This window comes from Aotus nancymaae, unplaced genomic scaffold, assembly GCF_030222135.1.
Source record: "Aotus nancymaae isolate 86718 unplaced genomic scaffold, 86718_ANA_hifiasm-v0.15.2.pri h1tg000025l, whole genome shotgun sequence".
Taxonomy (NCBI): Eukaryota; Metazoa; Chordata; class Mammalia; order Primates; family Aotidae; genus Aotus; species Aotus nancymaae.
Window position 1 is genome coordinate 30,091,339 of NW_026988438.1, and position 15,240 is coordinate 30,106,578.

A 15,240-nucleotide genomic window follows, 5' to 3' on the forward strand; every position below is an offset into this window, starting at 1 on the left:
AACATTGAGCTTTGTGGCTACACAGTGCCTTAAATAATGTTTTAACAACACTGAATCCTCCTCTATTTTGGGTAATTAAATTCTTATGCTGAAGAATATCAGAAACATTGAGCTTTGTGGCTACACAGTGCCTTAAATAATGTTTTAACAACACTGAATCCTCCTCAAATCCATATACCTTTAATCTAGGACAATTAAAAGGCATATAAAAATTTATCACTTGATAAATAAGAAAAGTCAGGACAGAAGCAAAGACGTGCAAGAGTAAAGACACTCCATGTCTATAAACTCTTAAAAATAACTCTTCAAGACCCACAGCAGCAGACTCCACTGGTTCAGATTTCTGTAGATAACCTGATTAACAGTTCAACCTGCCCCATGTAGTAGGCTGGTTTCAAACTCAGGTTCTATATACAAAGACAAACAAATAAGCAAATATAACATTGATAACATAGGAAAATGGGAATGCTGTTGAAGATCAACAGACATATGCATTTCAGCTGTGAGATGAGATGTATGCTCCACAAATCCCATAAGCTCACTGCGACACTAAGGAAAAATTTAGGTGATGAGAGAAAAAAAAATTTGTACCATATAATTCCACCTTACAAAAAAAAGTTTATCAGTTCTGTGGTCTGAATGTTTGTGTACTCCCCAAATCGCTATGTTGAAACCTCATCTGTAGTGCTATAGTATTAAGAGGTAGGGCCTTTAGGACATGATTAGGTGATTAGCTAATGAATGTGGTTAGTATGCTTGCAGAAGCCTGAGGGAGTCTGTTGTCCCACCATGTGAGGACACAAAGAAGGTGCCATAAATGAGGAATGAGCCCTCATCAGACACCAAATCTACTGGCTGGCACCTTGATCTTAGACTTCCCAGCTTCCAGAACTGTAAGCATTAAATTTCTGTCATGTATAAATTACTCATCTAAGGTATTTTGTTATAGTAGCCCAAAATACACTAAGAAAGACTCTAAAAAGACAAATTTTACCTATAGGTGAAGGATTTAGATGCATTACTTTGGCATGTAAAATACTAAGATAAAAAAGCTCTCATTTTCTTAGCTTCAGTTTTCAGTACTTCTCTTAAAATGCTTCTATAATTTTAGCCACAGTTTCATTTTATTGTCTCAAATATAAGGTGACAAAGAAGGCATTCCAAACCTTTTCTATAGTGAAATAAAAACATATGAGCACATATATTAAAAATACCACTCCACCACCATACTACTCTTGCCCAGCATTCTTACTTCTGTTCACAGTTTATTTATTTATTTAGACAGGGATTTGCTCAGTCACCCAGGCAGGAGTGCACTGGTGTGTTTATAGCTTACTGCAGCCTCGAACTCCTGGTCTCAAGCAATCCTCTCGCCTCAGCGGCCCAAAATCCTGGGATTACAGGTGTGAGCCACAATCAGCCTCAATTCATATTTTAAATGTGTCAAGGCACGATTTACAGTAAAGGTTAAAAGTCTGATAGTCTTTTAGTACTCTATAGTTTACCAAGGCTTTTACATTTCACACACACATGCATAGTCTTATGACACTCACCTGCAGTTCTCATTTCAGGTGCTATTGCTGCTATCACTCAAATCTTCTCAGTCAATATTCTAATCTGCTACTCTTAAATCATCTTCCATCAATACAGCAACAGAATTCCTTGACTGTGTTTATTACCTCAATACTTTTATTCTCAAAATTAAGAAAAGTTACTGAAATAAAAGGAAATGGGGGGACCAGCACAGGAATAGACTTCAGGATATCATCTGGTCTAGTTCCCTGTCAACAATCTCAGCGTCCCAGAAAAGCCTGCTGTACTGTCATGAGTCCCTGAACAAACAGACTCTAACTCCTGAAACAATTCTAGGATTAGGTAAAATGCTCTGTCTTCTTATAACAATCCAATGTTTTACATCATCTCTGCAATTCTTCTCATAATAGCTTTTCATATATATGAAGATAGCAATTAAGCTAACCTTTATTTTTTTCAAAGCTAAGTGATACCAATTTAATGTACTTCATGAAAAACGAAAAAAAAAAGGCCCTATGAAAATACCCAATTGAGGTTATCAATCTGCATTTTCAGATAATGCAGAACCATGAAAAACTTAAATCAGCAGAACAAAACTAGCTCTTTTTTCAGTTTTAAAATGCAACTTTATTTTCTGCCTACTATATAGACAGGCACTTTATTACATGCTAAAGATGTAAAAGCAAATGGTTAAATTGAATAAATTTATGATGCAACTTTTTGAAGAAAATCTTCCTATCTAAAAAGAGCAAAATTGCTAAGAACAGTCTTTGGAACCAGAATGCCTTGGTTCAAATTTCATCCTCACCAACAAACTAGTTATATGACCTTGAAAAATCAAGTTTCTTAGCCTTTCTATACTTAATTTCTTCATCTGCGTAATAGAAATGGTAATGGTAACGAGCTCAAAAGGGTTATTGTAACAATTAGATGAGTTACTAATAGATGTTAAAATGCTTACAACAACAACTGGCACATAATACTACTAAATGATAAGAATTATTATTTTTTGGTTTGTTTATTTTTGAGAGAATCTCACTTTGTCACCCAGGCTAGAGTGCACTGACATGATCTCAGCTCACTGCAACCTCCACTTCCTGGGTTCAAGTGATTCTTGTGCCTCAGCAGCCTGAGTAGCTGGGATTACAAGCGTGCACCACCATGCCTGGTTAATTTTTGTATTTTTAGTAGAGACAGAGTTTTTATTTAGCCAGGATGGTCTTGAACTTTTGGCCTCAAGTGGTCCACCTGCCTTAGGCCTCCCAAAGTGCTGGGATTACAGGCGTGAGCCAATGCACTCAACCAACAATTAGAATTATACAATATTTTTAATGTAAGTTTTTCTATGCAATAGCCTAAGTGTCTGAATCATACATACACACACTCATGCACTTCAATGAGTAAATTAATAAATAAAAATGGTTTAGAATATGTAATGTGGTTAACACTTTAAAAAATAATTACAAAAAAAAATTACCTATAAAACAGGAAGTTGATGCTTAATCTGAAGGGTGCTCAGGGCAAGATCTATTTACTTCAAACCATTCATCTATGCAGCTAGAAAGGAACAAAACCAGAAAAATTGAGATACTTTATTAATTATTTATATCATGAAATACTTACTTGACTTTAATATATGTTTTTGCAGGAAAAAAATCAGTATTTTAAATTATATTTGGCAGACATAAATAACAGATAAGAATGTTTATATTTTGATTATTCTAAGTGATTAAGAAAAAAAAAACCTTTGCAAAATTATGCTATGAAGCACTTCAAAATTCAAACAGAACTACTCCCAAAAGACAATCTGAAGAACTACCACTTGACCAATATCAAAACTGAATGACAAATTTGGATAATTTATCTTTTCAAAACAATTATTCATTTATGAACATTATCAACCTGTTCATGTCACGTATAAATGTAATAAAAAATAGCTTTTAAATTTTAATCCTTGCCAATATTTCACATTTAAAGCTATATTTATATGTGATTATTGAATATTTAAATTCTATCCCACTATGTAATACATATACATACACAAATATATCATAATTCATCTGCATTTGTAAAGTATTTTCATGATCTTATTTTATTAGAAGTTAAATATTCGGGTGCATATGATCATCATCATAGTAAATCTGCACTGTCCAATAGAGTAGATAAGAGCCACACACTGGTTACTTAAGATTAAATAAAAGTGGGGGGAACTAGGGGAGGGATAGCAGAGGGTGGGGAGGGATAATGTGGCAAGAAATACCAGATATAGGTGACGGGGGGAGGAAGGCAGCAAACCATCTTGCCATGCACATGTACCCCAGAACCTAAAGTACAATTAAAAAAAAAAAAGATTAAAAAAAAGAAAAAATCCAGTTCCTCAGTCACACTAGCCACATTTCTTTTTTTTTCCTGTTGTTTCTTTTTCCCCTGCAGTGTATACACTAGCCACATTTCAAGTGTTTAACAGCAACAAGGCTTATGACTACTCTAGTGGACAGCACAGATATAGAACATTTCCATCATGGTAGAAAGTTCTATTTCAAAGTACCATGATAGATGACAAAAATCAAGGTCTCCTAACTAGCTATTACTTGCCCAACAGCTAGCAAGTTATCCAAGAAGGATTTAACCTGATCAATATCTTCATTGGTGACATATTTCAAATTTGCATATGCCACAAAGCTATAAGGCTTGGTTAATATGCTGAAGGGCAAAATCCACATTTATCATCCTCATATCCAAATACGTTGGTTTGATAGATAAAAGTGATAGATTAAATTAAAAAGAAGAAAGGTAGAGTACCACATCAACAGGTTCTTTCAAATAACTAAATTTCAGTTGCAGTGAAGACGTTTGTTCTCTAAATATATGCCCAGTTTGGCTTAAAACATTTTTTTCAGCCTGCTCTCTATCACTTGGCACTGGAAGTTCCACTGCCAGAAAACCTCTTAAAATGAAATTCTGATAATTAAACAAAATACTCCAGATATGTTATGTTAATTCATAACATATCTGAATAGCATCTATCTGCAATCTAACATGAGTACTCCTTATTTTACAACCATGTAATTTTGGTTCATCATGAGAAAGTAATCATTTAAAACCCCAGGTCCTCATTTAAAACCCCAGGTCCTCTTCTCATAAACTTCTATCAATCCACATATGTTCCATTCTAAGCTATATTCATTTGTTATTTGCATTACTATATTCCTTTCTCTCAGCCCCAGTAGGAAAGCACTACCCTCAATTTGGTACTTTTCATTCTTGGGCATCTTCTTACTGTATATAACTATGTATGCGTATATTCTAAAACAACATGTAGTACTGCCTCCATGTTTAAAATTTTATATAAATTCTACCATAAAACACCATTATGCTTTTTGTAACTTGCTTTTTTTTGCTCAATTTGAGATGTGCAATTATTAGTAACTCTCTTGTTTTTACATTTTTGTTTTTTGTTTGTTTTTTGAGACGGAGTCTTGCTCTGTCACCCAGGCTGGAGTGCAGTGATGCCATCTCAGCTTACTGCAAACTCTGCCTCCCAGGTTCAAGTGATTCTCCTACCTCAGCCTCCCAAGTAGCTGGGATTACAGGCGCCTGCCACCACACCCAGCTAATTTCTGGTTTTTTTGTTTGTTTGTTTGTTTGTTTGGGTTTTTTTTAGTAGAGACAGTGTTTCTCCATGTTGGTCAGGCTGGTCTTGAACTCCTGACCTCAGGCGATCCACCTGCCTTGGCCTCCCAAAATGCTGGGATTACAGCATGAGCCACCACGCCCAGCCTGTTTTTACATTTTCATTGTGCACAGCATTCCATTATATTAATATATATACTTTATATATACATTCTTTTACTGATGGATATTTTCAATGATGCTATGAACATTCTTTGAGGTTAAGGAGTTTGCGCCCAAATAGAAGTTAATTTTCTCACTAATCACACTGTTTGAAATAACTTAAAAGAAAAAAATCACAGCAAGATTTTCTCAATAAAAGCAGCATAGTGTTGATTTAACTAGCAGAAGTTCCTTAACGCCTTCTGGACCTGCACTTTGAATAGTGGCACTGTCTTAGAGCAAAAGATCAAGAGTTTCTCCAGGGCATATATGTAGGGGTGGAATTACTGAGTTGTAGGATATGTACTGCACACAGCTTTATCTACTATGTGCAGTACACATGTACTGCATCCAGGGTTATCTACCAAATACATCTATTTATATTTATTGGCCAACTGAGGGTCCTTTTTTTTTCTGAATTGACTGATAGTTTTCTAAGAAGCTATCATCCAGGTATTTCAGTTATAATATACAGGTTTTTGATCAACACTGCTTTCCACAAAATTGAAAGCTAAAAGTAACAGGGCTTGGGGGAAAATTCGGGTTAAAGGCAGACTACTCAAATAACACAATTTTACAACCAGAACAAAGGCATGCTCATTCCTAATCAATAAAACACTACTGCAAATACATATTTTTTAATGGTGAAGTTAGCTTTACAGAAAGAGGATTAAGGTAGGATTGAGACTGCTAAGTTATGAAGAAAAAAGTGTGAAATAAGGACTCCACAACAAAGCCCATGGGCTAATTAAACTAAGAATAAGAACGTGGGGAAATGGGTATACTGTATTCTTACACAGCTCACTGTGTTAGCGTATATGCTTTCATCAGCTGTTATCTGACGAAGTAGAACATTAATGTGCTGGAAAATCTTATGTAGAACCAGTAAGATCATGTTACTATATTGTCTTCACTCTCCCATTTACCAACTGCAATGAGTGCATTACAGAAAGTCACAGAAGGAGAACATTATTTCCAATACCAAACCTCTTTTATTATATGTGCTGAAAAATAATCCTAGTCTGAGGCCTAGTTTTTAACTTTTTGCAGTGTCATGATACAAGTAAGTTTTAAATTTTAATATAGCCAAATTTATCAATCTTGAAATTACTTCTCGGGCGGGGGGGCAGGTGTATCCTAGACAAAAAATAATTTTCTATCAAGAGGTCAAAAACATTTCCACTATTTTCTTTCCTCATCACTTTAGATTTTGGTTCTCAGAGGCAGGCATTTATTCAACCTGGAATCGACTTTTATGTCAAATGCAAGATAAGGACTGAACTGTTTTTCTGTATCAATAACCAATTGATCCCAGCACCATTTACTGAATAGTTCATTCTTTCTCTCTTATACTGTAATTCCATCTCTGACAAATCAATTTTTTCTCGTTTATTCAACAAACATTTATATAGTATCTATCATGTATGTGCCAGCACTTTCCAAAACTTAACTCGTTTATACCCTTATAACTCTATGAAGTTGTTTCTACTGTCCTCATCTTATGAACTGAGAGAGAGAAAAACTAACTTGACCAAGATCACATAGAGAATTAGTGAAGGAGCTGGGATTCAAATGCTGAGCATCTTGACTTCAAAGTCCATGCTCTTAACTCCCATGCTATGCAGTCTCTCCAGATAGGCACAAGTGTTTATGGACTCCATTCCATTCCATTGGCTCACCTGTGCCATTTCCATACTGTCTTCATATGGTCTTATAATAAATCTGTACAGGACAAGCCTCACCAACATGGTGTTCTTCTTCACGAGTGTCTTAACCGTTCTCGGCCCTTCACTTCTTGGTCCCCATGTAGTTTCAGAAACAAACTAACTGAGATTTGACTAAGGTAGCATTAACTATATAGGTCAATCTGAGGCAAAATGACATCATTATGACACTGAGTCTTCCTATCTGCAATATGATACATGTCCACATTTATTTCAGATTGCCTATATCTTTCAATAAAGTTTTAAAATTTTATCTAAAGAAAAGTCTTACATATCTTTTATAGAATTAATCCTAATATGCCTTATAGTCATTTTAGTCTCTGTAGACATTTGTAATTTTTTAAGTTGTATTTCCTTTTTTCTTACTACAATCTGAATGCAACTTATTTCCATAGGTTGATCTCATATTTGGCAACCCTGCTGAACTCTTATAAATTTTAATAATTTATCTAATATTTATTCTTAGCTTTTATTCTTAAATCATTAATATGCAAGTATAGAATTTTACTGAAGGCTTTCTCACATTTATTGGGTTAAATGTTTTTTTTCCTTTGTTAATGTAGTAAATTACATCTATACATTTTCTAACTTGCAGTATCTTTGCATTCCTAGCATAAATTCAACTTGGTCATGAGGCATTATTTTAGATACATACTGTTTGATACATATTGTTGAGCTGGGTTTGCTGAAATGCTTTTGGATTTTTATATCTATGTTCATAAACGTGACTGCTTTCTAATTTTCTTTCCTGTACTGTCCTTAGACCTGAGTTTGGTATGAAGTTCATACTTTTCTCACAAAATAAATGGGAGAACCTTCCACCTTCTTCTACTTTCTGTGCTGTTCTTTGGATATCTGATAGAACTCATTGTCACATTGCCTCTATAGGCCAATTTTTTCTCATTATTTTAAATTTCTACTATGAATTCACATTCCTCATTTTTTTCCTCTAGAGGCAATCCTGTTCTGAACCAACTGATAGCTTTGTGGTTCTCTAGTGTGTCATTTTAAAACTTCTTCTCTGGTCTTAATTATTTTCTTCTATTTTATTTGTGTTTATCCTGCTGTTACTATTCTAATTTCTTAAGCAAGAAACTTGGCTTATTGGGTTTTCACCCTTCCTTTCTACTGTAACATAAACCTTCTGAGGATCACTCTAGGTACTTGTCAAAAACATCAGTTATTCAGTTCTGAGTATTTCCTGTATTCCACGATGATTTTTTCTTTGATCCACAAGTTACTCAAAAGTATGTATGAGGATTATTTATCTTTTTATTAGTGACATCTAATAGCAGTCAGTGTACAGCACCCTATATGGTACCTTCTTGGTACTTCGCTGTGATTTGCTTTATGGCCTAGGACATGATCAATTTCTATAATAATTCATGTGTGGTTGAAAAATATGTATTCTCTAATTGATAGGCACAGATACAAATATATATTCACATCAATTAGATCAAACTTGTTAACTGCATTACTCTATTTTTCTAGGTCTTGATTCATTTTTTGTGTATGTGACTTGACTCAATAAAAGATGTACTGAAATGTCTCATTATGATGATAAATTTCTTAATTTCGTCTAAGGGTTTCATAAATCTTTTGAGATGTTATTAAATACATAAAAATAGAATGTCATATACTTTTTGTCATTCCAAAGTAATTCTATCCATAATAATGCTTTTTGCTGTACAGTTTGCTTTGTGTAATATTAGTTTAGCTTTGCAAATTTTCTTTTAGTTAATATTTGCCTAGATGTAGTTTTCTATCCTTTTACTTTCAAATTTTATGTATCCTTATGTTTAAATGTGTTTTTAATCAACTACATATCCCAACCTTTCAATCAGTTTTTCAACTGGTGAGTTTGTTCTATGTACATTTATTATAACTGATATATCTGGATATATTTTTGTCTCTCTATTTTGTCTTATTTATTCTGTTTTCTCTAAATTTTTTCCCACCCCACCTTTAAGTATTAAGTAATGTATTTTCATCAGTTTGAAAGTCACAGTTTTCTTTTTGTGGTTACCTTAAATTTTTTTTTTAATCCCCAGTTTTTCCTGTATCACTCTAAAAGCAAGAAGACCATATAACCAGACAGGTTTTGGAGTCAAACAGATTTCAAATCTACTGGAATCTCAGCTCTGCCATTTACTAGCCTTGTAATCTTGGGGAAATTCCATACTGTCCATTAGCTTATTTCCTCAATTGTAAAATGCAATGATTACAAGGCTTACATTAGATAACCTATTTAAGAAGTTATGAACAACAGCTAGGTCATAGTAAATGCTTTAAAAATAGCAGACTTTTGAATTCAAATAGATGTGGGTTCAAGTCTTAGTTCAAGTAGAGAAAAAAGGTCATTAAGTTTTAAGAAGAGTGTGTGGGGCAGGAAAGGGGTGGTTTCAATGAAGATTCCTTTTCAGTCCTAATTATAATGTTTGAAACTGTGAGAATAAGCTTTTACTCTAACACTAATTTGGTGAACTTACCCTTTATGATATATGCATAGACAAGGCAGTCTTGCTATAGTATCTCCCTGCTGCAGTTCTTCAAGGCATATTGCACATTCCCCAGCATCTTTACTCAGTACATCCTCTGAAGAAAGAGAAAATGAATTCAGGACAATATAATTATCCATCAAATTGAAAAAACAATTTTGTGAATGCTAACTGATAAAGAGTTGTGATTCCACCTTACTTGGCTTATCTCTTCATCAGAAATACATAAAACTCAGCACCTGTATTTGAAATACTATTCATACATGACTGAAAAATGTTTACCTTTACTTTACTTCCAATATCTCGAGTTTTCATTTCTATCTTAATGAAGCATTACAGTAAGCAAAGATAGTACAGCAGCACTCAACTTGCATAGATTTTGTTCTACAACTTTATCAGTAAGCTAGTTATTTGTACCACAGAATTTCTTTTCCTTTAGTTTGCCCAAGGTAGTTCAAAGAATTTTATAGTGTAATGTGGTGAAAAGACATGAAAATAAAATACTATTATAATTTTTAAAATTCTAATAAAATTGGGTAAGTTCAATAAATCACCCTGAATGTGGGAGTTTTAAAAGTTGCTTAACTCAAGAAAATGCAAAGGAATATCAAAACTTTTACGTAAATTCTGAAACAGACTTTTGGAAATTTCAGGATTTCAGAATTGAATGCAGCAATTCTTCATAATCTTTTTCCATGACAATGCCAAGCCTACTCCAGGCATCAAATGGAGTGGCTTCCAAAAGGATCTGCAGGGTATTAAGAAAAACAAAACAAAACAAAACAAAAACAGAAACAAAAAACCTCTATAGTGTGCTTAAAATCTCCAAGGGTAAATCTCTTTATAATGCAAATGTTCCTTTGAAAAAAATGAAAAAGGTTCTCTCAATCCATGTTTTATACATGGATTTTATACATGGTTTTATATATATATTGCATTCTAATGTTAAATGCTAACTTTTAAAAGCAGTTTGCTTAAAATAGAGTATGTAAAGTCAGATTTATTTTGTGACTCTTTTTTTAAATGAAGACTGAAACATGCCATTACTGAAGAACATGAATAAACTTCTCCAAAGTATATGTTTTTCGTTTAGACAATGGAAAGCTAAAGCAGGAACATGCAATATGAATTTATACTAGAAATAAACAAATTACTGCTATTTGAAATAAAAAAGTCAAATATGCTAAATGAGAAAGACTACATCAATTTCTACCTAAATTCTGAAAGAAAGAGAAAGGCAAGGAAGTATTCTAAAGTTAAGTATTTGTTTGGTATGCCCATTCCTCCTATAAAAAGCAATCAACAAATTCAATTGTATACATATCTGTAATAATACATAGCAGAAAAATTCATTCTATAAGAGTTGGTTCTTCCCTTTAATTATTCATTTTGAGGCTGCACATTAAGAGGGAACACAGACTCTATTTGGTCTACACAAGAGAAGATACCAGCAGATGATTTACTCAGAAGGCTGGAGGAGGTAACAGGGCACCTTCTGCAGAATAAGCAAGGCCTCAGCAAGAAGGGTTTATATCAGCTGAATGGACGGAATATGTTAGGAGTGATTTCAGCTAACTATTGGACAGCTCACAAGCTAATATATTACAATCAGAAACTTAAGCAGGTAAAGACTTCTGGACAAGCAAAGCTGGAAATGGAAAATGTTATTATCACTTCCCTGAAGTGCACTCCCTTTCCCCATTCTTTTTCTCTTGGCCCTAGAGATCCTACCCACTACTCACACCCCATCCTGCACCCCATGCCTTTTCTTGTTCTCTTGATCTCCATTTTTCTCTTATTGTTCTGGTATCTTTCAATAGGAGATTCAGATAAGGAAAAAGTATAATGTAAAGCATCTAACTGAGAGCAGTGAGAACAAAAACAAAAGGATCTAAAAGAAACACTAAAAAAACTTGATAAAGGTCTATAATTCCAAATAATATGGTATCTTCTCACCACTTACATATTTTTTCACCACAAAAATATACCATCTTATCAAATAATTATGTAAGTTTACAACCAACTTCAAAAAGTCACCCACTACTTTTTATCAAACCTAAAACATCAATGGTCATAATATGCACCATTAGCTTTATATATCACCAAGTAAAAAAAAAATGCTTCCATTAAACTATGATGCAACATCGATTTTAGACGCATCTTGTTTTCAGAGCTCTTCAAAGTCTTTGACACGAGAATATTTTAAAAGGTCTAAATTTTATCCTATTTATAAGAAAATTTATAGTACAACAAAGACAAATCCAACCTGCCTATAATTAACAGAATGATATATATTTTAAGAACACAATGCTATTTTAAAATTGACAGGGGCAAGACTTATCCCTTAGATGCTTTGCAGGTTCTAAGTTCAAAAAATCTTTTTAGTGTAATTCAGAATGCTGGGTTGAAGTCATTTTAAAAATAAGCTCCCGTAAGCCCTAGTAATAAAAAACAATCAGAACTGTACTTCACAATTATATTTTCTGTTCAAGAAAAGTATACCAGTAAAAACATTCCAAACACACTGATTTCAGTGCAAAAGCAGCCTAATATCCACTAAAAATAGCTTCTAGTGAAATAATCTCTGCTCAGAAAATTAAAAGCTAATGTTAACTCACTGTAGCCACTGATCAATTGCATTTTGATGAGCAACTCTGAGTTAGAAGATAGTTCACTCTGACTTCAAAACCTCATGATTACAGCTTCAAATAGCAAATGCTTAACTTTTCACATTGTAAAGTCTTGTTTCCAATAGAATGTGTCTTAGTACGTTTAAAAACATTTTCCGTTTTGAAAATTCACTGTGCAATATGATTAATTTCCACCTACCTGGGGGTTTGCTAAAGTAGTCCCCTCTCCCACCCCTATAATGACACTTTCATTCAAAGGAAAGTTTTGAGCTTTCGCCTTCACATAAGTAACTAGGTTTCCCAATTGTGAAAGAGTTGTTAGTAATGTGATACATTCATAGTTAAACAGGACCTGGAAATACCACTAAACCCAGGATACTAAAGCATCTTCAAGACAGTTGGTAAAAGATTAAAAATCTTTAGCCAATCAGTTGAAAACGTTCATGAAGATATCATGCACAGGGACTAAGGGGGCAACATTCGGGACTGGAATATCGGAGTAGACTACTAACTAGCTAAAACTCGTATTAAAGAAGCAGAGAAGGGAACACTCACAGATTTAACTACCATAGCTGGCTAGTCTGGATTCCTCCTCCATTAGCAATGATCAATGGAGACACATGTAATTGTAAATAGGGAACTAAACGTGTTCACTTGAGGTCAGGAGTTCAAGACCAGCCTGGCCAACATGGTGAAACCCTGTTTCTACCAAAAAAATTAGCCAGGCATGGTGGTAGACGCCTGTGATCCAAGTTACTCGGGAGGCTGAGGCAGGAGAATCGCTTAAACCCAGGAGTCAGAGGTTGCAGTGAGCCAAGATGGCACCACTGCATTCCAGCCTGGGAGAGAGAATGAGACTCCACCTCAAGAAAAAAAAAGTGTTGTTGCTCATAGCTCAACATCTAGAGTAGTAAAAGTTCAGCGAATTGCTTATCAATATAATGCTTTGTCTTATTCATGTCATCAATGCATTAATTTGGATGTACTGATTACAGAAAAATAAAAGTTAAAAGACTGGAAAAGAGCAATGATTTTTAACCAGAAGCGGGCACTCGAATCACTTCAAAGGGTACATTTTCAACATATACCAAAAAATTATTATGTACCTGAGTCCAATCCCTGGAGATTCTGAAATATATGCCTGGTTCACAAATGCTACTGCTATTGAAGAATAGCATGTTGAAATACAAAGAGCCTAAGATTTAAAGTTGAAAACTTAATATGATTTTCCATTCTCAACGTTAGCTATGTAACCTGAAAAATGTTCAACCTTGAGTTTCCTTTTATTCTTCTTTAATATTAGTCTGTTAAAGGTACTCAAAATATTAGAGATAAAATTTTAAAGAATTGTGTGACAAACCTTGTAAGTTATAAAAACACTATACAAAATATTAGTTTTTATTATCAGATAGTACTTCACGAACCTCTCCAAAAACAAAGTCAGTCATCTTCCTATTTCTTTTCTCTCCATCTTGGTATTCTACTTGTTTCAAACTTACACAGTGTCATCAAATAACTCCATGAAGACCAGGAACTTCTTCCTGACTTAGTCATTTCTAGTCACCCTATTATAACTGCCAGGCTGGGAACAACTCCCCAAGCAAACGACACTGCCTAATTAATTTATGTTTTCGCTTCATTCTATATTTTTACAGGATTAAAAACATGCACTTTTAAATGTGCTTTTAGATATATTTAAGTCACATGTTAATCCGATGAAGTAACTATTGTTACACATAAGGAAACTGAGGCTCCAAGAAGTAAAGTAACTTACCAGAAGTTACTAAACTAGTAAAGTCCTGGGGTCAGGATTCAAATTTAGACTAAGTCCTTGGCATTTTTCCTACTTCATGAATTCTGCCACAAGAAACAATTTCACTTTAAAGTAGCATAAATACCAAAGCAACTGAACTGTTTCAAACAACTAAGTTTTAAATACTCAAACTACATATCTGAAGGAAGTATTCTCAAGACTGGTCACATGCTTTACCTTCTGGATAAAATAACTGGTATCAAAAATGACCTTACAATTAACTGTTTACACAATTTAAAACAGCCCTGTCCAACAGAACTATTGGTGATGAAAAAACATCTTTTATCTGTGCTGTCTGCAATGGTAACCACTAGCCACATATGGCCTGAAAACAGCATTTGAAATGTGGCCTGTGCAACTGAGAAACTGAATTTTTAATTTAATCTAGGTAAAATATAAAACCTTAAAATATATAATAGCTAATAAACACACATTTAAAAACTAGTTACAAACTTGTTACTTGATATTTCACTTACAGCTTCTCAAGCTCTTAAAATTTGCATTGTCCAAAGAAATTACTTAAAATTTAAGCAGCCAAATATGCAAAATTAAAATACTTAGCAGGTCCAAGCACATATCCATATAGTTACTGCAGATCAAGACAACATTAAAAAAAAAAAAAAAAAAAAAAGCAAACAGCCAAAATTCTTAACAACAAAAAAAAAACCAAATCAACAAGTAAGACTGAATTTGTTAGAGGCAGCCAAGGAAACTTCATGCGAAAATTTCATAATCAGCACAAGTTTATTTTCAGATCAAGCATCCAAACAGGTATATGATCTTTTCAGCAAAATACAATGCCAAGCACTATTATGGATCAGGCATTTTACCTGAAGACTTATTTTTTGTTCTTGAACCCTCAATGATAGCAGTAGAAAACAAAAGCAGCTGAAATGTGAAATAATCCCTAGAAAAATCAAGAATTAAAAAAATTTACAACATTAGTAAAAAGCAGTTACTCAAAGGACAAAAAGTTGGGGCTCACACGTTTTAACAATACTTTCAGATATTAAGTTATCTTATAGGTATAAAAGGATGTAACATTAACTAATTCTTTCAATTACAGATCCATAAGCTATTACTGTACTCAAACATAAATAGGCTTAGAAATGATATTTAACAAAGGGAAGCTGCCATTTTCACTGTAAGATAAATATATCAATAAAAATATGGGAATAACGTTTATTAATCTGGGCTTCTTTGCCTAG

General features: G+C 33.7%; 1 protein-coding gene across 2 annotated transcripts in view; it reads right to left on the minus strand.

Moving 5' to 3' along the window:
• The window catches only part of ZNRF2 (zinc and ring finger 2), an 89,566-nt gene that overhangs the window by 5,486 nt on the left and 68,840 nt on the right, over positions 1-15,240 (minus strand). For both annotated transcript variants that reach the window (XM_064380499.1, XM_021675005.2), the window contains exons 3-4: positions 9,581-9,686; positions 3,011-3,090 (exon numbers count right to left, since the gene is read on the minus strand). In XM_064380499.1, the coding sequence (XP_064236569.1) occupies positions 3,033-3,090; positions 9,581-9,686 (164 nt within the window). In that variant the 3' untranslated portion in view covers positions 3,011-3,032. The remainder of the gene's footprint in view (positions 1-3,010; positions 3,091-9,580; positions 9,687-15,240) is intronic.